This window comes from Saccopteryx bilineata, chromosome 1 (assembly GCF_036850765.1).
Source record: "Saccopteryx bilineata isolate mSacBil1 chromosome 1, mSacBil1_pri_phased_curated, whole genome shotgun sequence".
Lineage (NCBI taxonomy): Eukaryota > Metazoa > Chordata > Mammalia > Chiroptera > Emballonuridae > Saccopteryx > Saccopteryx bilineata.
The window spans coordinates 37,371,913-37,397,834 of record NC_089490.1 but is presented as its reverse complement, the minus strand read 5'-3'; the positions used below and the strand labels follow the sequence as shown (position 1 = coordinate 37,397,834).

Here is a 25,922-nt window from a genome sequence, read left to right as displayed (position 1 = left end):
AGAAAGTTTAATGCTGTGGTTAATTACAAGACAGAAAATAAAAATCAATATCTTTTCTTCATAATAACACAGTCAAATGTAAACATAAAGAACTTTGCTACTTTCCTTTTAAATTTTCTCAAAGATGTTAGTTCCTCCTTTTTCCCTCAAATGAAAATTCAGACCTGGTCATTTGTGAATCACAAAATATTGGCTCCACTTAGTAATCAGGTCAACGATTTATGTATGATTGGTAAATCTTCTATCTGCTTTAAATCTCATGCCTTTTCCTTCTCCATTTGGGTCAAATCAGAAATGCGAAAGTTAGGAAAAAGGGGTAACTTGCACTCTTCCCTCTTTCACGAACTGTGGTTCCCGATGGCTCAGCATGGAGCTCAGAGAGAACAGAGATGGAAACTTCTTTCCTAACCTATGAATGTGGTCCAGTTGACTTAGTTTCATTGCTGTCCTGATCTGGCAGATGTTTCAAGCCAACCTTGTGTCCTGGGACACTTTCCTGGGTTCTTTGGAGATTCCATGGCTGGCAGTCGCTCACCTGCAATTTTCTTTGCCCTGGGAACAGAGCACCCCTAACTTGCAATGTAGTGACACCTCCTGCTTCACTTTTTGAGGTGGTTTTTTCAGCATTTAAGAAAGACTTTCATGCCTCTGCCCACACGTCACCCACACCAGACCCAAGGGAAACATGCACACACCCTGTCCCTGAGGAAGCCTGAGAGTGCTGACCAATCCCAGTCAAAACCACGGTCATTTCCTTCCTCCCTCAGCGCAACCCACCAGCCTCTCACCTTCTCAACTCTACAAGCGGGAGTCCATCTCTCGTGCCCCTCACTCAGACTTCAGGGACACACAGTAAGCACTCCACGTTGTGTTCCTAAAACCTCTCTCTCTTAGCTGAAAGTGAACAAGTGAGGGAAAAGGTTTCTTTGACTTTTTCATACCCTCAATCATGTGAGGAATTGTAGAGCAGACACCTGCTGTAAATCCCACTTACCTCACTGATGTGTCGTTTCTATTTTCTTCTTTATTTTTTTTGAGAAAGACGGAGAGAGGGACTTATAAGGACAGACAGACTTTTAGAAAAAGAGAGAGATGAGAAGCATCAGTTCTTTGTTGCAGCACCTTAATTATTCATTGAGTGCTTTTTCATATGTGCCTTGACCAGGGGGCTACAGCAAAGCAAGTGACCCCTTGCTCAAGACAGCGGCCTTGGGCTCAAGCCAGGGACCATGTGGTCGTGTCTATGATCCCATGCTCAAGCCAGCAACCCGTGCTCAAGCTGGTGAGCCTGCACTCAAGCTGACAACCTCAGGGTTCCTAACCTGGGTCTTCCGCATCCAGTCTGACGCTCTATGTCACCACCTGATCAGGCTCTATTTTTCTTAGTGTTTCAACTAGAACTTCTATTTTATATCCTGTTAAACTAGCCAAACCCACTTAGAAATAGAAATAAAAAATTACCTCTACTAATAATTATAACAAAAAAAATCACAAAATACTTAAAATAATTTTAATGAAAAAGGTCCAGGACTTCTATGTAGAAAATTATTAACTCTAATGACAATAAAATAATATATGCATGGCTAGAAGAAAAACATATTCCTGGATAAGAAAATATTATAAAATGTCCATTTTCTCAAATATATTATATAAATAATAAAATTCCAATAAAACTTTAAAGCTTTTTGAACCTAAAGTAGAATAATAGGTGACGTCACGGAAATGGCGCCGTGAGCAGCGCGTCCAACAGATCTCCCCAAAATCACAACAAATTTATCAACTAGAAACAGAAAAATTTATCCTCGGAGCATTCCGGAGTTCCACACAAATTGAAAGCGAAAGGACTGTTATCACTTGAATCTGAGAGACGAGGGTGTGGAGGAAGCTAACTACCGCAGGGACGTTCATTCAAGCCAAGGAGGGAATGCGCCTGTGGTGAGTCAGCCCACACTCCGGAGCGGCGAGCAGCCGCCAGCGCACGCCCGGTCCGGTTGCAGAGCGAGCACCACTAACGTTCCCAGCGGCCCGCGCACTGCGAGTGAGAGTCCCCAGCCACCGGTGCCCGGAGCACCCCATTCGCGCGCGTGCCCTGGGCATTCCACGCGCCCAGAGCGCCCTACTGGCCCGCACACCCAGGGTGCCCCATTATCCTGTGCCTGGTGCGCCCCAGCCGCCAGCGGCGGGGCAAGCGGGAGAGGCACCAGGGTGGTCTTCCCTGCTTGGGAGATTCTCTCCATGGGCGGGGCACCTCACCCAGCCATTCAAGCTAACAATCAAGCGTTGGGGGAGGGGCGCGCAGGCAGCTTGAAATACCTTCGGGAGCACAGCTGCGGACCCAATCACTGAAATTAGCTTAACCCATGAAATCTGCGCACCCATGGGTTCTAATTGATAAGATCTCTCTCAGTTCAGCGATCCAAGACAAGGGGCGTGATATTTTTTTTAGTGCCTCTCGCTAAAGGGGCGGGGGCAACTTCTGATTGATAGAGCCTCCATATTCAGGGATAAACACTAACAAGAAGGACTTGGCAGATAATAAGATCTATACTACACTAGTCGCAAGCAGAGACTAGTGCCTCTTCTTCCCAGCCAAAACAGGCTACAAAGTGTGGAAAGCCTGGGTTGAGTGGTCCAACTGAATGCTAGGCACTGAACAGTCACCTTGACAACAATTAACTCCCACCCCCGCCTGATTACACTGGAGGCTCTGACTGCCAGAGCCTTTCCCAAAGCCTTGCGCTGAGTGGGGATAGAGTGGGGATTTCCCAGCTCTTTGAGCCTCTTACTCCCCAGGCAGAAGCAGTTGCAGCCTTATAGCTGGATCACCAGGCTGCTAATTCAGGAAGGGGGGACTAGGAGAGAGACTCCAGGAAAGCAAACTCTCTCATCGTTGGACCCTGCAAACGCCAACAAGCCTTGACTACCAGCACGACTAAAGCCAATTATATGACATTGCCATAGAATCCCATCATCTGCAAATCCCTACCTAAGTGTGACACAGGGGCAGAGCCTGGGGTACAGAGTCACTGACCAGGAAGAGGGAGAGAAAAGGAAAAGGAAGAAGTTAACCTCTCAAAATCAAGAAAAATCCACAGACTTTACAACTTGTTCCACTAATTTTTTTGTTGTTGTTGTTTGTTTCTTCTATCTTATTGCCTTTATTATTATTATTTCTATTTCCTACACCTCGGTCCTTCTATTCTCTGCCCATCTTATGCTTCCCTTTTCTTGAACTACACTACCCATGAGTGTTACATTTTATTTCTCTTCTTCATCCTCACCCTCCTTTAAGGTTATACTCCAAAACACTTAACTCTCACTCTCTCCTCTTTTGTTTTTTTTTTGTTTTGCTTTATTTTGTTCTTTTCTCTTCCCTTTTTTTTCTTCCTTAGTTTTTCTCTTTTTCTTATTTTTTCCTTTCTATTCGTTTTTTCTTTTCTCGTTTTACTTTTCCTCCCATTTAATCCTCAATCACGAACAAATTAGTTAATTTGGGACTCAAGGTTTTTTTTTTGGTTTTATTTTTCTTTTTCGCTTTTGTTTTTGTTTTTTGTTTGTTTGTTTGTTTGTTTGTTTTTGTGGCATTTTGGGTACTTTTTACATTGCTTTTTAACTCACTAGCATTCCTCCCAACCCAAGGTCTCCATTGTATTTAGTCTTCGCTCCACTTAATACAACAGATTTTTACTTATTATTTTTATTTTTTTCTTCTTTATTATTCTTTTTTTTTCTCCTTTTTTCTGGTTCCCTCTTATTCCTCTTATTATATCTCTTAGTCGACCATCACTTACAAGCAAATCATCTTATGATTGTCTAAGATTTTCTTCCTTTTTTTTTCTTTTTTTTTTTCATTTAGTAGGTCCCTACTCCTTTTTTTTGCCCCTTGAACTCTTCACCCCAAATCAGGCCCTCCATTATAGGCAGTTTTTGTTCCATTTAGCATAATATAATTCACAGGTCATCACGATATTTCCCTGAGGAGGGGAGAAGAGGGAAAGAGAAGAAAGAAAAAAGGGGGAAATAATAAATTATTACTTTTTTTTTTTTGTGGGGTGTGTTACCTTTTTTTTTTTTTACTTTTTACTCTTTATTAATTCTAATTAGTGCTATCAACAAGACCACCCTCAGATGCCAATAAGAAAGAGGAAATCAAATATTATGGATACAAAAGAAAGATGGTAACACAAATAGATGTGGAAAAATCTATGGAGAAAAGACTTAACATATTGGAAGCCTTGGAGCTAAATGACAGAGAATTTAAAATAGAAATCTTAAAAATACTCAGAGATATACAAGAAAACACAGAAAGGCAATTTAGGGAGATCAGAAAACAACTCAATGAACACAAAGAATATATTACCAAGGAAATTGAAACTATAAAAACAAATCAAACAGAAATAAAAAACTCAATTCACGAGCTGAAAAACGAGGTAACAAGCTTAGCTAACAGAACAGCCCAGATTGAAGATAGGATTAGTGAAATAGAAGACAAACAACTTGAGGCACAACAGAGAGAAGAAAGAGACTCAAAAATAATAAAAAACGAGAAAGTCCTACAGGAATTGTCTGACTCCATCAGAAAGAATAACATAAGAATAATAGGTATATCAGAGGGAGAAGAGAAAGAAAATGGAATGGAGAATATACTCAAACAAATAATAGACAAGAACTTCCCAAGCCTGTGGAAAAAACTAAAGCCTCAAATTCAAGAAGCAAACAGAACACCGAGTTTTCTTAACCCCAACAAACCCACTCCAAGGCACATCATAATAAAGATGACACAAACCAATGACAAAGAAAAAATTCTCAAGGCAGCCAGGGAAAAGAAGAGTACAACATATAAAGGAAGGCCTATTAAATTATCATCAGATTTCTCAGCAGAAACTCTACAAGCTAGAAGAGAGTGGACCCCAATATTTAAAGCCCTGAAAGAGAGGAACTTTCAGCCAAGAATACTATACCCATCAAAGCTATCCTTCAAGTATGAAGGAGATATAAAAACATTCACAAATACAGAAAAGATGAGAGAATTTATCAGCAGAAAGCCCCCACTCCAGGAAATACTAACGGGGGTTTTCCAACCAGATTCAAAGAACAAAAGAAAACAACACCACAAGTAACAGCTCCACCAAGAACACAATAAAACCAAACTTAAACTGTGACAACAAAGGAAAAAAAGGGGGGAGAGGATGGAGATTAACAGTAGCAAAGGACAATGAAGTGCAGAAATACTCATAAGATAGGGTACTACAATGAATATGGTAGGTACCCTTTTCATTACTTAATGGTAACCACCCTTGAAAAAACCACCACAAAAACACTTGACTTAAAAAAGGTAGCAACAGAGGAAAGAAGTATGGAACACAAACAAACAAAAACAAATGATAGAAAAACAAAAGAGAAGAATCAAACAAGATACAAAACTAACAGAAAGCAATTTATAAAATGGCAGTAGGGAACCCACAAGTGTCAATAATTACACTAAATGTAAATGGATTAAATTTACCAATAAAAAGACACAGAGTAGCAGAATGGATTAAAAAAGAAAATCCAACTATATGCTGCCTACAAGAAACACATCTAAGCAACAAGGATAAAAACAAATTCAAAGTGAAAGGCTGGAAAACAATACTCCAAGCAAACAACACCCAAAAAAAAGCAGGCGTAGCAATACTCATATCTAATAATGCTGACTACAAGACAGAAAAAGTACTCAGAGACAAAAAATGGTCATTTCATAATGATTAAGGGGAAGTTGAATCAAGAAGACATAACAATCCTTAATATATATGCACCAAACCAAGGAGCACCAAAATATATAAGATAGCTACTTATTGACCTTAAAACAAAAACTAACAAAAATACAATCATACTTGGAGACCTCAATACACCGCTGACGGCTCTAGATCGGTCATCCAAACAGAGAATCAATAAAGATATAGTGGCCTTAAACAAAATACTAGAACACCTGGATATGATAGACATCTACAGGACACTTCATCCCAAAGCGACAGAGTATACATTTTTCTCTAGTGTACATGGAACATTCTCAAGAATTGACCATATGTTGGGCCACAAAGACAATATCAGCAAATTTAGAAAAATTGAAATTGTACCAAGCATATTTTCTGATCATAAAGCTGTGAAACTAAAATTCAACTGCAAAAAAAAGGGGGAAAAACCCACAAAAATGTGGAAACTAAACAACATACTTCTAAAAAATGAATGGGTCAAAGAAGAAATAAGCGCAGAGATCAAAAGATATATACAGACAAATGAAAATGAAAATACGACATATCAGAATCTCTGGGATGCAGCAAAAGCAGTAATAAGAGGAAAGTTCATATCACTTCAGGCCTATATGAACAAACAAGAGAGAGCCGAAGTAAACCACTTAACTTCACACCTTAAGGAACTAGAAAAAGAAGAACAAAGACAACCCAAAACCAGCCGAAGAAAGGAGATAATAAAAATCAGAGCAGAAATAAATGAAATAGAGAACAGAAAAACTATAGAAAAAATCAATAAAACAAGGAGCTGGTTCTTTGAAAAGATCAACAAAATTGACAAACCCTTGGCAAGACTCACCAAGAAAAAAAGGCACAGGACTCAAATAAATAAAATCCAAAATGAAAGAGGAGAGATCACCACAGACATCATAGATATACAAAGAATTATTGTAGAATACTATGAAAAATTATATGCCACCAAATACAACAATCTAGAAGAAATGGATAAATTCCTAGAACAGTACAACCTTCCTAGACTGAGTCATGAAGAAGCAGAAAGCCTAAACAGACCAATCAGCAGGGAGGAAATAGAAAAAACTATTAAAAACCTCCCCAAAAATAAAAGTCCAGGCCCAGACGGTTATACTAGTGAATTCTATCAAACATTCAAAGAAGACTTGGTTACTATTCTACTCAAAGTCTTCCAAAAAATTAAAGAAGAAGCAATACTTCCAAACACATTTTATGAGGCCAACAGAACCCTCATACCAAAACCTGGCAAGGATGGCACAAAGAAAGAAAACTACAGACCAATATCTCTAATGAATACAGATGCTAAAATACTAAACAAAATACTGGCAAACCGAATACAACAACATATTAAAAAAATAATACATCATGATCAAGTGGGATTCATCCCAGAATCTCAAGGATGGTTCAACATACGCAAAACGGTTAACGTAATACACCATATCAACAAAACAAAGAACAAAAACCACATGATCTTATCAATAGATGCAGAAAAGGCTTTTGATAAAATACAACATAATTTTATGTTTAAGACTCTCAACAAAATGGGTATAGAAGGAAAATATCTCAACATGATAAAGGCCATATATGATAAACCATCAGCCAACATCATATTAAACAGCATAAAACTGAGGACTTTCTACCTTAAATCAGGAACAAGACAGGGTTGTCCACTCTCTCCACTCTTATTTAACGTGGTGCTAGAAGTTCTGGCCAGAGCAATCAGACAAGACAAAGAAATAAAAGGCATCCATATTGGAAAAGAAGAAGTAAAGGTATCACCTTTTGCTGATGATATGATCCTATACATCGAAAACCCGAAGGACTCCACAAAAAGATTATTAGAAACAATAAACCAATACAGTAAGGTCGCAGGATACAAAATTAACATACAAAAGTCCATAGCCTTTCTATATGCCAACAATGAAATATTAGAAAACGAACTCAAAAAAATAATCCCCTTCACGATTGCAACAAAAAAAATAAAATACCTAGGAATAAACATAACAAAGAATGTAAAGGACCTATATAATGAAAATTACAAAGCATTGTTAAGGGAAATCGAAAAAGATACAATGAGATGGAAAAATATTCCTTGTTCTTGGATAGGAAGAATAAATATAATCAAAATGGCCATATTACCCAAAGCAATATACAAATTTAATGCAATTCCCATCAAAATCCCTATGAGATTTTTTAAAGAAATGGAACAAAAAATCATCAGATTTATATGGAACTATAAAAAACCCCAAATAGCCAAAACAATCCTAAGGAAAAAGAATGAAGCTGGGGGCATTACAATACCTGACTTTAAACTATATTATAGGGCCACGACAATCAAAACAGCATGGTATTGGCAGAAAAATAGACACTCAGACCAATGGAACAGAATAGAAAACCCAGAAATAAAACCACATATATATGGTCAAATAATCTTTGATAAAGGGGCCAACAACACACAATGGAGAAAAGAAAGCCTCTTCAACAAATGGTGTTGGGAAAACTGGAAAGCCACATGCAAAAGAATGAAACTCGACTACAGCCTGTCCCCGTGTACTAAAATCAATTCAAAATGGATCAAAGACCTAAATATAAGATCTGAAACAATAAAGTACATAGAAGAAGACATAGGTACTAAAATCATGGACCTGGGTTTTAAAGAACATTTTATGAACTTGACTCCAATGGCAAGAGAAGTGAAGGCAAAGATAAATGAATGGGACTACATCAAAATAAAAAGTTTTTGCTCAGCAAGAGAAACTGATATCAAAATAAACAGACAGCCAACTAAATGGGAACTGATATTTTCAAACGACAGCTCAGATAAGGGCCTAATATCCAAAATATACAAAGAACTCATAAAACTCAACAACAAACAAACAAACAATCCAATAAAAAAATGGGAAGAGGACATGAACAGACACTTCTCCCAGGAAGAAATACAAATGGCCAAGAGATATATGAAAAGGTGCTCAGCTTCATTAGTTATTAGAGAAATGCAAATCAAAACTACAATGAGATACCACCTCACCCCTGTTAGATTAGCTATTATCAACAAGACGGATAATAGCAAATGTTGGAGAGGCTGTGGAGAAAAAGGAACCCTCATTCACTGTTGGTGGGACTGTAAAGTAGTACAACCATTATGGAGGAAAGTATGGTGGTTCCTCAAAAAACTGCAAATAGAACTACCTTATGACCCAGCAATCCCTCTACTGGGTATATACCCCAAAACCTCAGAAACATTGATACGTAAAGACACATGTAGCCCCATGTTCATTGCAGCACTGTTCACAGTGGCCAAGACATGGAAACAGCCAAAAAGCCCTTCAATAGAAGACTGGATAAAGAAGATGTGGCACATATACACTATGGAATACTACTCAGCCATAAGAAATGATGACATCAGATCATTTACAGCAAAATGGTGGGATCTTGATAACATTATAAGGAGTGAAATAAGTAAATCAGAAAAAAACAAAGAACTACATGATTCCATACATTGGTGGAACATAAAAACGAGACTAAGAAACATGGACAAGAGTGTGGTGGTTACCAGGGGTGGGGGGAGGGAGGATATGGGAGGGAGGGAGGGAGAGAGTTAGGGGGAGGGGGAGGGGCACAGAGAACTAGATAGAGGGTGGCGGAGGACAATCTGACTTTGGGCGAGGGGTATGCAACATAATTTAATGACAAAATAACCTAGACATGTTTTCTTTGAATATATGTACCCTGATTTATTAATGTCATCCCATTACCATTAATAAAAATTTATTAAAAATAAAAAAGAATAAAGTAGAATAATACATTATAGCAATTCATTAATATTCAGTAAAAATATTTTTTAAAAAGAAATGCAAAGAGGAACTTGCCTTGCCAGATATCAGAACTTACATTAAACCACGGTCACCATTTTAAAGGTAGTACAGACATAGTACGATAGAAATAGGTCAGTATGACACAGAGAGAACACAACAAAAGATTTTAACATATATGAGAACGCAACTGATGAAAAAATTTCTGTTTTATACAATTTCAGAGTATGTTTTATGTAATACATAGAGCTGGAACAACTTATTCTCCAAATGGAGGACAATGAAGTTGGGCCTCTCTTACATTATGTACTAAAATAAAATCCAGAATTATTAAAGATTAAAATATAAATCAGCAAGTATCTTAGAAGCAAATGTTGAAAACTATGTACACAAACTAAGTACAAAAGAAAAGTTCTTAAACAAGACAGAAAATTCTGGAGCTATAAAATTAAATACTTGAATAATATTAAAAAATAAACTTTTGAGTTGCAAAAGATAACATGCCTAAAGTCATCAGGAAAACTACAGATTTGGAGGAACTATTCGCAATGTGACAAAGGATTAATGTAATATTTAAAGAACTTTTAAGAACTGTCAAAATAATGATGAAGTCAAAAGAAATATGAATAAAGGATATTAACAGATATTTCACTGAAGAGTGCAGATAGCCAGTAAGCAAAAGGTGCTCCAACTCACTAGTAATCACAGAAATGTAATTAAAATCACATCTAGTCAATTATTCTCATCAGACTGTCAAAAACTAGAAAAAGCAATCACACCAATTACAGGAAAGAAGGTGAGAAAACTACGACACATGTTTTTAAATAGAAGAAGTATGAATTGTTAGAGGACTTTAGAATGGAATCTGACAGCCAGTGGAAACGGCTGTGGTAGACGAATCTGAGTCCATGCAGGTCCCTGGGAGGAAAAGTCACAATGCCACTTCTGAATCCTTGTTTCCCAGAGCTACAAACAACCCTGACCCCTGATAGGGGGCCCTTCTGACTCCCTAGCAGGTCGATTACATCATAGTAATAGCAACAATCTGGCCTACTGTCCTTATTACTACTCACTCTGCCAGTCACGTGTCTTCTAGCACTTCGACTGATGAACTAAGCACAGGACGAACCATCATGGCCTCCTGCAAAATATTACTTCTAGTCAACAGACAGACGTTACAGAGAGAGAAACAAGGCAACACCAGGTACTGGTCTTATTATGAAACCCATCACACAGAAGCTATTGGCCTTGTAGAACGGCAGCAGACTGTGACAACACCACCTGGGCTGCCTTCCAGGTCGTAATGTTATCATGAAAGAGGCCCTACGTGCTTTTTAACCACAACGGAGTCACAGGACTAGATCTTGTAGAGCCACGTTACACAGACTCAGAAACCAAGGAGGCAGAAGGGCAGTCTCTCTCGTGATGGCCCTTACAGACCCACTCAAGTTTCCCTCTCTGTGCCTAAGCTCCACTCCTGAAGCTTTGGGCACCCAAGAGAAAACCGCATACCAGACACCCTGCAACAGTCCCATTGTTTTGTTTTAGATTCCACATGGAAGTGAGATCATACAGTATTTGTCTTTCTCTAGCAGACTTATTCCACTTAGCGTAATGTCTTCAAGGTTCATCCAGGTTGTCACAAATGACAAGATTTACCTTTTAATTCCTGAAAATATTCGTGTGTGTGTGTGTGTGTGTGTGTGTGTGTGTGTGTGTCTCACAGTTCTTTTATCCGTTCATCCATGGATATTTAAGTTGTTTCCATATCTTGGCTTTTGTAAATAATGATGCAGTGAACATGGGAGCGTATATATCTTTTGAGATAGCACCTTGGGATAAATACTTGAAAGTGGAATCTCTGGATCATATGGTAGTTCTACTTTTAATTTTTTGAGGAACCTCCATAATGTTATTTTCCACAGTGGCTGCACCAGTCTGCATTCCCACCAACAGTGCACAAGCGGTCCCTTTTCTCCACGTCCTCGCCATCACCTGTTATTTCTTGTGTTTGTGATAACAGCCATTCTAACAGGTGTCAGGTGATAGCTCGTTGTGGTTTGTTTCCCTGATGATCAGTGATGTTGAGCATATTTTCATGTACCTGTCGGCCATCTATATGTCCTCTCTGGAAAAATGTCTATTAAAATCCCCTGCCTATTTTTAAACTGATTGTTTGGGTTTTTTTGTTGTTGTTTTGTTTTGTTTTGCTATTAAGATGTATGATTTCTTTGTGTATTTTGGATAATAATCCCTTATCACATATATGATTTGCAAATATTTTTCCCATTTGCTAGGTGTTTATTCATTTTGTTGATTATTTCCTTTGCTCTGCAGCACTTTTAGTTTTAGTCCCACTTGTTCATTTTTGCTTTTGTTGCCTTTGCTTTTGTATCAATTCCCAAAAATCATCCCCAAGACCAATGTCAAGGAGCTTACTGCCTACATTTTCTTCCAGGAGCTTTATGCTTTCAGCCTTATGTTCAGTTTTATATTTAACCCATTTCAAGTTGATTTTTATGTGCACTGTAGGGTAGGGGTCCCCAGTTTCATTCTTTTGCATGTGGCTGTTTAGTTTTCCCAACATTTGTCAAAGAAACTGTACTTTCTCCATTGTATATCCTTGGCTCCTTTGTCTCAAAAGCAAGTTTTGATTTGAAAATACAAGTACTAGGAAAAGGATACACAGTGACACTGGGCAACCAAAAGTCTGTGACAGACAGCTGTGGGGTATTGTGTTGTATTTCTGGCTTTGACTACACAGTATTTTTCTATTTGTGTGCACATCTATGACTTAGAGTAAGCCAGTGAGATGCTCTCCCCAAGATTTAAGTGCTAGGGAAATTATCCACAGAGTGATATTTAGAAATTATTTGTAACTGCAATGGCCGTATGGCTGTCCCCAGTTTTAGAGATGTCAGTGGCTATCCTAACAATCCTGTTCACACAATGTGAATTTGGCGATGTCCGAGCCGCCTAGATTCTTTTATTCCTGCCTATTTCTCCCACTGGTTCTCCAACCTTCCCGCTGATTCTATGAGGTAGTCCATCCACCTGCCCACAATTCCTTTCCTACACTAGATAGCCCGAGTTGGTTACTGTTGCCTGAAATCGAGAAACCTACTAAATGAAGTTTTATTCCAGGTATTTCATGTTAGAGCAAATAAAATATTTTATTTCATTATATTTCCTGATTATTGTGTGCATACTGTATCTCTAACTCTTAATCTTCTAGGCATGTTTTGTGGTTTTGTTTATATCATCATTTGAATTAGGCACCTGCTCACCATTTGGTACATGAAGTCTTGGGGATATTATATATATAACAAGATCTGTTCCATTCAAAAACAATACTCCAATATGAATTTTAAACCTCCTAAGTTATGGTTGATGATTTTTCTTTGTTTTATTAATGCTATGACTTAGAATAACCTCTCATGCCATATTTATGAACCTAAAATCTTCCCTTTATTATATGCATTTTAAAAAATCAAGTGTTGAGCCCAAAAATGAGTTAGTATTTTGCAGTATGTTTTCTCAGCACTCGAACAGCTAAACCAGTGGTAGTCAACCTGGTCCCTACCGCCCACTAGTGGGCATTCCAGCTTTCATGGTGGGCGGTAGCAGAGCAACCAAAGTATAAATAAAAAGATAGATTTAACTATAGTAAGTTGTTTTATAAAGATTTATTCTGCCAAACTTAGCAAAAATCTGACATAAAGTACTTGGTAAGTAATTATTATTATAATATGCTTTAACTTGCTGTAACTCTGCTTTATAAATTTTATAAAATAAAGTTACTGCCCTACTTTATAAATCACCATTACTGTGGAACTGGTGGGCAGTTAGAAAATTTTACTACTAACAGAGATACAAAAGTGGGCAGTAGGTATAAAAAGGTTGACTCCCCCTGAGCTAAACAAAAGATGTCTTAGAAACATAGTTGTCCCCCCTCAGTATCTCTAGTAAAAATTTCTTTCCTTTTTCTCTCACAAAATGTTGCTCTTTGACAAATAAGATTTACTATTTTGAGTCCTTTTTAATTTTTCGCTTTTCCCAAACTGTTTCCACGCCATACCAAAAACACAAAATGAAAATTATAGTTAATTATCCCAAGTATATATGTATGTGTGTGTGCGTGAGAGTTTCCAAATATTCAAACACTTAGAAACGCTTAAAGACATGATAATTTTTTTTTTTTTTAATTTTACAGGGACAGAGAGAGACAGAGTCAGAGAGAGGGATAGATAGGGACAGACAGCCAGGAACAGAGAGAGATGAGAAGCATCAATCATCAGTTTTTCGTTGCGACACCTTAGTTGTTCACTGATTGCTTTCTCATATGTGCCTTGACCGCAGGCCTTCAGCAGACCGAGTAACCCCTTGCTTGAGCCAGCAACCTTGGGTCTAAGCTGGTGAGCATTTTTTATTTGCTCAAGCCAGATGAGCTCTGCTCAAGCTGGCGACCTCGGGGTCTCAAACCTGGGTCCTCGGCATCCCAGTCCAACGCTCTATCCACTGCGCCACCGCCTGGTCAGGCATGATGATTTTTTTAACCACTATTTTTTGTTCATATTCTTCACATAACTGAAAAATAATTAACCTCTTATTAAAATCTATCTGTTGGTAAATTCACTGGTATATATTTATTGAATACAATTAAGTTTTTGGATTATAAGACAGTAAGTTTACATTTCAATTAAATAGGAAAGATGGAATATGGCCCTGGCCGGTTGGCTCAGTGGTAGAGCCTCGGCCTGGCGTGCAGGGGACCTGGGTTCGATTCCCAGCCAGGGCACATAGGAGAAGTGTCCATTTGCTTCTCCACCCCCCTCCCCTCCTTCCTCTCTGTCTCTCTCTTCCCCTCCCACAGCCAAGGCTCCATTGGAGCAAAGATGGCCCGGGGTGCTGGGGATGGCTCCTTGGCCTCTGCCCCAGGCGCTAGAGTGGCTCTGGTCGCGGCAGAGCGACGCCCCGGAGGGGCAGAGCATCGCCCCCTGGTGGGCAGAGCTTCGCCCCTGGTGGGCGTGCCGGGTGGATCCCGGTCGGGCGCATGCGGGAGTCTGTCTGACTGTCTCTTCCTGTTTCCAGCTTCAGAAAAATACAAAAAAAAAAAAAAAAAAGATGGAATATGAAAGAAGAAATATGAGTCCTATCAATTTTCATGAATCTGTGGCCCAGGATTGGGCAGGCAGGGGCAGTAGGGATAGAATAAAATATATAAAATTAATTTGTGAGGAGTACAAACTTTAATAATGTAAAACATCTACCCATGTTTTATATTATTTTAATGTGCCAATGTCATGAATATCCCTACCATCATTAACAAAGGCTTTGGAATCGAATGAGCCTGGATTTAAATTCTGACTCTGTCATTTCTTAGCTCTGTGATTTAACCTCTTTGACCCTCAGTTTCTTCATCTGTAAGATAAGAATATAAAAATAAGTGTGTCTTGCCTGACCAGGTGGTGGTGCAGTGGGTAGAGAGTAAACCTGGGACACTGAGGTCCCAGGTTTAAAACCCCTAGGTCTCTGTCTTTAAGCCTAAGGTTGCTGGCTTGAGCCTAAGGTCGCTGGCTTGAGCAAGGGGTCACTGGCTCAGCTGGAGCCCCTGGTCAAGGCACATATAAGAAGCAATCGATGAACAACTAAAGTGCTGCACCTACACATTGATTCTTCTCAGTTCTCCCCCTTCTTCTTAGTCTGTCTGTTTCTCTCTTTTTCTCTCTTCTTTCTCCTCTCTCTCTCAGAAATAAAAATAAAAATAAAAATGTCTCATTGGGGTGGTATAAGAAATAAAATAATTCAGATGTTGTACCTAGCAACTGGAACATATTAGGTGTTATAATTGTTATTGTTTTTATAAAACAATAAATTATATAAAAGTATATTTATAAATCCACAGCTTAAAAATAATAGATTAAAAAGCTAAAAAATATCTCCGCTGAAGTTGAATGATGACCCACTCCAACCTTGTTATTTCTTAATTTCTTAACCAGAAATGCACAGGCATAAAGAAGCTCATGAGTTAGGACTGAGAAAAGTGCTCCAAACACCTGAGTTCTGGAATATTACATGTGTGTAATATGTGGGGATTTTATCACAATAAACTACAAAGCGTATTTAATGCAGTATAAACTTCACAGTTGGGGAATGTGATTGATAGAGGGTGTACCATTCCGGCCCTGGCTGGAAAGCTCAGTTGGAGAGAGCATCGTCCTGATATGCAGAGGGTACCATCCCTAAAGTTTATGCCATAGACTGTACTGCAGACATTAAAATGTGTCTCGTATGTGTTAGGGACTTTCTTTGCCTTTTTGACGTTTCATAGTACTATAAAAATCCTACCAGTATCTGGTTTAAATTTAAAGCAGTACTTTCAGAAGCCAGAAGATGGCACTAATTTCTAAGAATTATGCATCCAAAAAGAATGTGCAACTTAGAATTCTGATCTTTTCCTTTGTGGCTAGGAAGAACGATGCTGTACATTTTCATAACTTATGTAAAATTCTGTTTGTTCTTAGCTTTTCTCTGACAGATGGAGAAGTCAGAATGGTAGGAATTATATGTCTGCATAGAACATTTGAATGATTTAGTATCAGCAGGAATTGGCAATCAATCAATGATACTTATTTCATGCTTTTACCTGTGGCTGAAATAAATGTTATATGTTCATTTTAATAGAGAACTTGGTTTTATTCGTGTAATGAGTAACATCCTTGTTCAAAAAGAATAGGTAAGTGTATGTTTTCTGTACAGACTACCATCACCTGTTACTATTAGTAACATCTCAGAAGAGACTTATATTTCTGTTTCTTTAAATGAAAATCACATTTGTAGGTTACTACTTTTTATTTGAAAATGATAATGCTGAGCAGTGTGGAAGCACACCCCACCAGGAGCTTGTTCAGCAACAGAAATAGAAACCACAATGATTGTGCGCATGGTTTTATAACCTAATTGCATTTGTGCAGGATATTGAGCCAAATCTATTGCTATCTTACTAAGAAGTTAAGAACTAAGAGAGAAAACGTTGTTTATACTCAAATTTACAAAAGAAAACTGGGGAGGAAAGCAGTGGTCCTGTATTTTTGCAACTTTATCCATCTGCCTAAGGGTAAAGTCATTTTCCTGACAAAGTTAAATGTATATTTTGAAGTACTATATGTTGCTGAACACCGTGTTTGCAAAACGGGCTTACTGGAGTCTTCAAAATCAGCAGTTTCCAGAGGGGAAACCATTTACCATCTGCTTGCTTCATTAAAATACAGACTAGAGGAGAAAGAACTGAATAGCATTTTCACTAGCTCAGCGCTCCCTGGTGTCCACTATGTGGGGATTCTATACCGCAACCTAAATAGCAAACAGAATCCAAGTTAAAATCAGCCACAGTCTTTTTTCTTCCTTCAATTTGATTTTATTTATAAATTGAAAATAAACCCATAAGATAGATAGATAGATAGATGATAGATAGATAGATAGATGATAAATAGATGATAGACAGATAGATGGATAGATAAGATAGATAGATAGATGGATAGATCAGATAGATGATATAGATGATTGATGATAGATAGATGATAGATACTTGCATATATATTTTAAACACATTCATTGGAAGTGGTTCCCTCTCACAGTCTGTAGCTCTTTTTCTAATCTATAAATTGGGATGATTTGGGTTACAAGTAAAGTAAGCAAAACCAAACCAGCTTAAGCAATAAAAAGAGGCAGAGAAATTCTGGAAGTTTTTTGTCTTTTCTAATAATATAAAAAATAGAGCAAGGGCTTTATTTTCTTTATTATTGATTGATTGATTTTAGAGAAACAAAGTGAGGAAGGAAGAGAAAGAGAGAGGCATTCATTTGTTGTTTCACTTCGTTGTGCACTCATTGGTCACTTCCCTATGTGCTCTGACCGGGCATCAGACGCACAACCTTGATGGTTCAGGACGATGCTCTAACCAGGGTCTGGGCTGTTGTTGTTTTTTTTAATAGATTGAGACAAGACAATATATCCTAAAAATACTATACATTTTCAAGAATTCTTTAATAAACTTAAGAATTTTTTAAAAGTCCATGTTGTAAAATTTTAAACAAGATTGTAAGTAATCATACAAATATTTGTCATGTAAAAGCCAAAAATTTCTGTCAAAAACTATTAATTGCCCCAAGAAACATACTTAGTGCTGTTAGCTTACATGTTACAAAGATTTATATCAGATATTAAAAAGAAAACAATGTTTATAAGATAAAACTAATAAAAGTTTAATTGTATTTATATAATTTAATTATGAAGAACACTGATTTGTCAAGTTAGGGGGTCTCTGCCCTGATTTTCATTATTAGTATGTAATAAATTGTCTAAATTTTTGCCCACATTTAAAGATTTAAAATGCTAACATATTTTCATAATCCAAAAACATTTTGCTATTTAGAAGCAAATGACTAGAACCTGACCAGGCAGTGGCACAGTGGATAGAGCTTCACTCTGGGACTCTGAGGACCCATGTTCGAAACCTGTTTGAGCACAGGCTCATTTGCCTTGAGCCCAAAGGACATTGGCTTGAAGCCCAAGGTCATTAGCTTAAGCAAAGGGTCACTGGCTTGGCTGGAGCCCCCCAGTCAAGACACATATGAGAAAGCAATCAAGGAACCACTAAGGTGCCACAACTATATATTGATACTTCTCATCTTTTTCCCTTCCTGTTTGTTCCTGTTTGTCCCTCTCTCACACGCACGCGTGCGCAAAAAAAAAAAAAAGAAAGAAAGAAAAGAAAAGAAAGAGAGAGAGAGAGAAAGAGAGAGAGAGAAGATGACTAGAAAAATGCAAAAAAAGAAAAACAGATGGGCAATGATTAGTATGGTAATGGTGTAGAAATTCTGTTTCCCATCTTCATTCAATAGCTTCAGTTTTTCCCTTACTCACATAAGAACAGTTAAGATACTACAAAAAGAATAATGGCAGAAAAATAACATAAATATATATGTTACTATCTTTTCAACTCTATGTTAAGTAATCCCTTTACATGCATCCACCCTACTACTTGATGGATACATATCCCATACCCACACGAGCCCCCCGTTGTTGCTCATCCTGGAGATTATGAAAAATTCTCTGTCCTGATGGGACCTACAATCTAATTAGGGAGAGAGACAATAAATAACATATAATGTAATTAAGCTGCAGTAAGCAAAAGCAGATTTAAGAGCTAAAAAAATGATGGAGGTAAAAGGAGATGAATAGTTTAACAGGGTGGCCAGGGAAGACTCCTGTGAAGAGGAGACGCTTGAGCAGACTTTTGAAGGAAGTGAGGAAGCTGGCCATGCATCTTTTGGGAAGAATATGTTTCAGGCATTGGAAACTAAAGGAGCAGAAGCCCTGAGCTGGCAGTATGTTGGCTTGTTTGAGAACCCAAAGAAGTTAGTATGTTTGGAACATAATGAGCAAGAAGAAATAGGTATAAAATAAGGGAGAGTAAGGGCTTTAGACTTTGCTAAGGAGTTTTTATATTATTATTATTTCAAAATTCAAGGGAAACCACTGGAGGAGTTTTAATATGCAATTAATGTTTAAAAGACTTCATTGCTGTAATATGGAAAAGAGACTGTAAGGGACAAAGTGGCAAAAGAGATCAGTTAAGAAGAAAATATGGTAGTCTGACCTAGAGAGAATAGGGCACTGAACTTTGGTGGCATTAATGGAGGTGGTGAGAAGTTATTGGGATTCAGGATCTATTTTGAAGATGAGATTAGCAGGATTTGCTAGTGAACTGATTGAAGTAGCAGAGAAAAATATAATTTAAGGATGACGACTAGTTTTTTGCTCTGAACAAAGACAGGAAAGACTGAGGAAGAGATATGGTTAGGAGAGTAGGAAAAGGATGGGTTGGGAAGGGAGCTTATAAAGATATGAGAATAAACAGTTCTGTCTTGTGTATGCTCAGTTGCAGATTGTTATCGGATACACAAATGTATGTCAAATATCTAGTTGGTAGTTGGTAGTTGGGTTTATGAATCTGGAACTCTGAAACTCTGGAAAGAAATCAAGGATAAAAACAACTACTCAGGAGTCTTCCACCTGTAGATGGTTGTTTGAATGATGAAATAGAGAGTGACGTGGGGTGAAGACAGTTGTAGAGAAGATCGGGGAGGAGCGGTTTGAAGTAGGAATACAAGGAGAGTGCAGTACTATGGAAACCAAGAGAAGAAAGTGTTTCAAGAGCCAAGAAATAACCAACCCTCTCCACTGCTTCTGAGACATTGACTGAAGAAGATGTCTCATTGAAGAAGAGAATGGCACTGAATTTAGAATGCTGGTCACTGGTGACCTTTCATTTATCTGTTTGTTTGTTTTAGAGAGAGAGATGAGCAGTATCAACTAGTAGGTGCCTCACTTTAGTTGTTCGTTGACTGCTTCTCGTGTGTGCCAGCAACCTTGGGGTCATGTGGATAATCCCACGCTCAAGCCCGTGACCTTGGGTTCAAACTTGGGACTTCAGCATCCCAGGTTGATGCTTCAGTCATTGCACCACCACCGGCCAGGCAGAAAGATAATGGTCACTGGTGACCTTAACATAAGACACTTCAAAGGAAAGATAGAGAAGATAACCTGATTGAAAAGAAATCAAGAGTAAAAGAAAAGGCCTGACCTGTGGTGGCGCAGTGGATAAAGCGTTGACCTGGAAATGCTGAGGTCGCCGGTTTGAAACCCCGGGCTTGCCTGGTCAAGGCACATATGGGAGTTGATGCTTCCAGCTCCTCCCTCCTTCTCTTTCTCTGTCTCTCTCCTCTCTCTCTCCTCTCTAAAAATGAATAAATAAAATAAAAATAAAAAAATTTTAAGAGTAAAAGGATGGCAACCAATTGAGTCACTACAGATAGTCTTCAGAAGTTACCATATATATATATATATGGTATATAAAATATATATATATATATATATATATATATATATATAAATGATGATGATCACAGAACCAAGGAGTGGCTTTAGAGAGGAATGTGGAGTTGAGCAAAGCAAGTTTTGTCCAGATGAAGATATTTTAACATATATGATGTTAAAGGGGGTGATTCAGTAAAGAAGGTTTTGGTGGCTGCTGGGAAATAGGAAAGAATCGCAGAAGTGAGGACCCGGAATAAACGAGGGGCGGATCCATCCCAGGCAGGTAACCAGAGGGAAGGCAGAGCATAAGGATCGAAATGGAAAATTTGAGGGTGGAAGGATCTGATGGGGGAAGAACAGGGTAACTCTACTCTTAGCGTTTCTCTTTCTTAGTGACATAAGAAGCAAGATCATTATTTGAGAGAGAAAGGATGTGGGCATTAGATGTTACAGGAGAAAAGAGGAAGTATGGAGTGGTTGCCTTAAGGACTGGGAAGGGACTTGACTGGGGAAATGGTACAGAATTGCGGGCTGGTGCCAGAGGTCCGCCTGCCTGGGGTTTGTTTTTTTCTGCCACACATTTTTCTCATTCTTCACAAAGACTCAGGAACTCTTGCCATCCTCATTTCACAGCTGAAGAGATGAAACCAACAAAGTGAACTTGCCCGAGTTTACCTAAGAAGTGAGGAAACCCGGAATCAAGCCTGGGCTGGTGACTCCGGTGACCTCCCCTGCGTCACTGCGAGCTGTTACTGCTCGTGTCCCATGCCAGCCAGCGGCTTCCGGGCATCCCTGCTGCAGAGCGAGGGAAGGAGGTTCTGCCCTCTGAGCGCTTCCCATGTCTTCTTCCCACATCCCAGTAGCTCGGCCGTTTTTAACCCCTTTACACTTGGGGACAGGTGAAAATAGGAGAATTATTTCAGGAACCACTAAGGCAGAAATCACCCTGAGCATAAGTGAATTCGTCTGAGATCTTTAGGTCTCTAATCTTCCATCAGGGTGGTTAACTCTTTCACAGACCAGCATGAAATGTCTGGTGGACCAGTACCAGTCTTCAGACCAGCAGTTGGAAAACACTGCAATAGCTCGTCTTGGTCACCTCCTGAGCATACGACACACTGTTTTGGCCTATGCCCCTTAGAGCGTGCTGTTCCTCCTCTCTGAAAGGATTTGTCTTTTGTCTGTCAGGTGAATTGCTGCTCATAAGCCATGCCTTAATTTTTGGTCCAGTTCTGCTGAATGAATTTACTGACCACACACTAGTTCCTTGAGGGCAAGGATCATGCTTTACTATCTTTGTGTCACCAGCCTCTAGCACAGGGTCTGACGATGAAATACACAGGACGTAGCTGTTGACATAATCTAAATGTACTAAACCTTTAAGTCAACTCAGCTGTAAATTATTCACAGGAAGAAATGTTTTCAGTCACTCCTCTATTTTAGTATTAAATTTTAGTGAATTCTATTTCCACTGTTTTTAATGTCAACATTAAAACACTGTCAGTATTTTTATTTTGTTTCGATTGCAGTACATTTCATTTCCCTGAACTGCTGAAAGTGGAATACCTGATGGGAAGAGTCTCATTATCTTGGGAGCACAAACCATAAATAACTTCATCAGATAAAAAAAGAAATATAAAAGGTGACAGGTCTCAAAATTCCACTTCAGATTTTGGTGAATTTTGAGGAAAAAAAAAATTATCTTAGGCCACACATCCCAAAAAATTAACTGATAAGATTTTAATTAAATATTAAATATTAAAAGGAAGTATTCAACTTATTCCACACAATTACCCTATTTGAATAGTTATATGAAACCAACAGCAATAAAAGCCTCTGGTAACTAGAATCCTTTTTCCCAGGCTAGCACAATGATTTGCTGTATAAACAATTATAGCCAAACATTACAAACTCTTTTGTTTTAAGTGTTAGGTACCAGAATGAGGATATTTCTTAAGTCTTGTAAAAATTCTAGTTCTACAACTTCCCAGGTGAGCCAGCATCTCTTGAGAAGGAAGCAATAAAAGGTGATCAAGACAAGCTCCTCTTTCCTCTATCACGCTGCCTCTAACCAATAAAAACAGATCCTAAAAACATCTTTGAATCTGGGAATATAATGCCATCCATAACAGACAGGCATGTGGGTCAAAATCCCCCTCCCTGTTTCCAGGGGTTCTTTTGGCATGAGGAAATGAAAGCCAGTTGGTACTATTTACAAAAGAAAGAACAATGAAAGAAAAAACTTGGATACAGGATTAAAGGCAGTACCAAAAGAGAGGCTAGCTGACCAATGGCACCTCTCAATTCGATTCTATGTTGTCCACACTGGTCCCTGAATTTCTGGGGTTTGTTTTTTTTTTTTTTACCACTGCCTGTTTCTATAATGTCTTCTTACAGTTTTCAGGCCAATGGAAACCCAGGCTTTCATGATCTAACAAACATCTCAACAGAATAGGAATGAACATTTCTTTTATACTATAATGTTTTGACTTCAAGGAAAGTTCCTGTCATTCACAATATGGTAGTGGAAACTGATCAAATTTCTTTTTGATTCCGTGGCTTTCCTACCACCGACCTAGGGCTGCAGCTATTATAAAGGGGCAGGATCAGAAAAGCAGAGTGTTCCGAGCTGTGAATTCCTCTCTAAGCCATCGCCGGGGTTTGGATGCCAAATCTGGTTTACAAAGCACGTGGGTAGATGCCGGGGTCCAGCCCCGGGGGGAGGATCCAGGGGTCCCACAGGAGGAGACGGCGTCAGCGAAATCGAGTGAGAGAGCCGAATTCTTTATTCTCTGGTTAGCATTTACTGCCAGGCATCTCTCTCAATGGCTGGTCTAACATTACTTTTTATGCATACACACTGAGTTACAGTCACATGGTATTTTGTTTCACTATGGTTACATGTTTCCAGATAACAGTTAATTCATATCTATAAGCTACAAGTCAGGTGGTAAGTTATTCAAAGTACAGTTATACAATAGTAATAATAATATTGGTACAAACTTCTAAAAGATTAGTACTAATTAATAACTCTATTTTACTCTTGTTGTGAGTCAAGGGCACAGAAAGAGATAGCAGACGAAATCATCAAGGACTAGCAGAGGACCACCGCTTGCTCAGGCAAATAGCCTTGAGTTCATGTAGTGTCCTAATTCTTTTTTCACAAGACTACAAAAGGCTTGCTGTTAAGAAACTGACATAGTATAAAGAGTAATTTTTACTTAGAGATACATAGAGTGCACCTGCAAGATAGCTAGTAGCAACATAATATCAGAAGGCATTAGTTGCTATTGCTGCTATGAATCCCACCACATACCTCTCCTATTCTTGGAAAATACAAAAATCTCATGAGAATGTTTTACTGAGAAAAGCCCAGCAACTGCCTTCAGTGACAAAACAAGTCTTTTAACAAAACATTCTTTACTAGCCAGCTGCACTCCTATCCAAGGCCACGCAACAGGCCACTCCACTACACTTTACCTAAGATTCTAATGTCTAGTTAAACTTTATTTATTTACTATATTCATATACTAGCTAAGTTCTAACTATATTCTTTCTAACATGATTAATAAGAAGAAATTCTCCTACAAACTTAACCCTTTATGAGGGATATCATGGCCAGCCTCTTATGTTTATGAGCCCAGTTCAAGGGGCTTACAGGCTTTTCTGTGGAACTTACACCTTCTGTCTCATTTCCAAAGAAATTACTACAAATCTACAGGGAAAGCACGGTACTATTATCCCTGTGCCATAAATAATAGCACACACCCAGAAAAGGGGGGAATATAAGGCCAGATTAATTCAAAAGATTAAAGGGGGAAGTGTCGTTGTGCCTTTCCTTGCGGTGACTTTGTCAACCCGCAGCTGTTGGTCTTACTGCGGTGACTCTATCTTCTTTTGCTGTGACTTTGTCAACCAGCAGTTGTGGATCTTCTCCTGCTGTGACCTAGTTAGCCAGCATTAGTGGATCGGCTCCCGACAGGTAGACACTGTATCTGCCAGTGATCTTTTCTGTTTCTAAAATTAATCTTCAAAATACAGTATAAGGTTTTACTTTTTAAGTAAATTCTCCATTATGTAGGAAGGGTATGCGAGTGAACAGATATACACAGGATCTCAAAACACCGCACTTCCTTGGTTCTAGGTTTGAAGTTCCCTGTTGAGTCATTTAGTTGCTCAATGCTGAAGACACTTGTGTATAATTGATGTCACAGTAAACAGACTAACAGGCCGGATGCATCAGCAAAGCATCGCCCTCCTTTTACAAGTACACGTACAGGGTTTATTTTAACGTTTGGATTTGGGTCTTTCCACAGCTACTAATATTACTCAGCCCAGGTTCAGTGGCGTGGATGCCTTCGGATACTCTTCGTTCCTGGCTTATTCACAGATTCCAGACATCAGCTTCGATTATGAATTCCACTTGAAGTTTCAGCTAGCAAACAATCACTCGGCGCTGCAAAATAACTTAATATTTTTCACCGGACAGAAGGGCCACGGTAAGATTAATTGAACCCTCCGGCACTTGCTTGGCTCCTTGGAGCACACTAGAGATTCTTCACGGGCCCTTTAATCGACTGTGGACAAAGGAGACATTTGCTTAGACGCAGGCCTCCTCCTGTTTTCTGCCTCGAGCTTGTTCCTCGTAGTCCCAAATGCCCAGCAGTTCCCTGACCTTTTCTGCAACCTTGTTCACACCAGGGCTACCTCTTACGATCCAGGGCGAGAATTCCCACAGGCAAACATGAGGGCAGAAAAAGTAACCAAGTCACATGAGAAGTGAGCTTATTGACTTGACCTTTCATCTGTTTCTTTCTGTTTCACATATAAGGAAAGAAGGGAAATTCTCCATAGGAACAGCCTTTTAGTATGTCTTGTGAAATGGGAATGGTTACCATCAAAGAGAACGGTTTCACATTAAAGGGGTTAGAAATGGAGAAAGTACCATATTTCCCCGTGTATAAGATGCACCTTAATTTAGGGACCCAAAATTTGAGAGAAAAAAAAGTGTATTACATAAAGTTATTGAACTCAAGTTTTAATGCATACAACTCCTCATCACTGTCAAAACTCCCACCCATTAGCTTGTCCTCGTCTGTGTCTGACCACGAATCACTGTCTTCAACAATGAGCGTAAAAACAAGAGCAAAAAAGTGGGAAATGGAAGTAAAAAAATCTATAACCACTGTATAAGACGCACCCAGTTTTTAGACCCCAAATTTTTTGGAAAAATGTGTGTCTTATACATGGGGAAATACTGTATTCGGCCTGCACCAAAGGACTCCAGTGCCCTAGAATTGGTGGGAAATCACCTTATAAGATAAATTTGTCTGTCTTAAGTAGAAACCAGTTATGCAAGCGTGGGATCAAGCAAACGCACATACATTTTATGCCCAAGCTGTCAACTAACTAGTTAGGCAATTAATCACTTACCTTCTCTGAGCTGTGCTGTCCTCATCTATGAAAT

At 38.7% G+C, this 25,922-nt stretch overlaps 1 protein-coding gene across 1 annotated transcript in view; it reads left to right on the top strand.

The window, feature by feature from the left end:
* Positions 1-25,922, top strand: part of LOC136319192 (protein eyes shut homolog) — a 323,769-nt gene that overhangs the window by 230,394 nt on the left and 67,453 nt on the right. Inside the window, exon 5 of the mRNA XM_066252570.1 lies at positions 24,772-24,954. Coding sequence (XP_066108667.1) covers positions 24,772-24,954 — 183 coding nt within the window. The remainder of the gene's footprint in view (positions 1-24,771; positions 24,955-25,922) is intronic.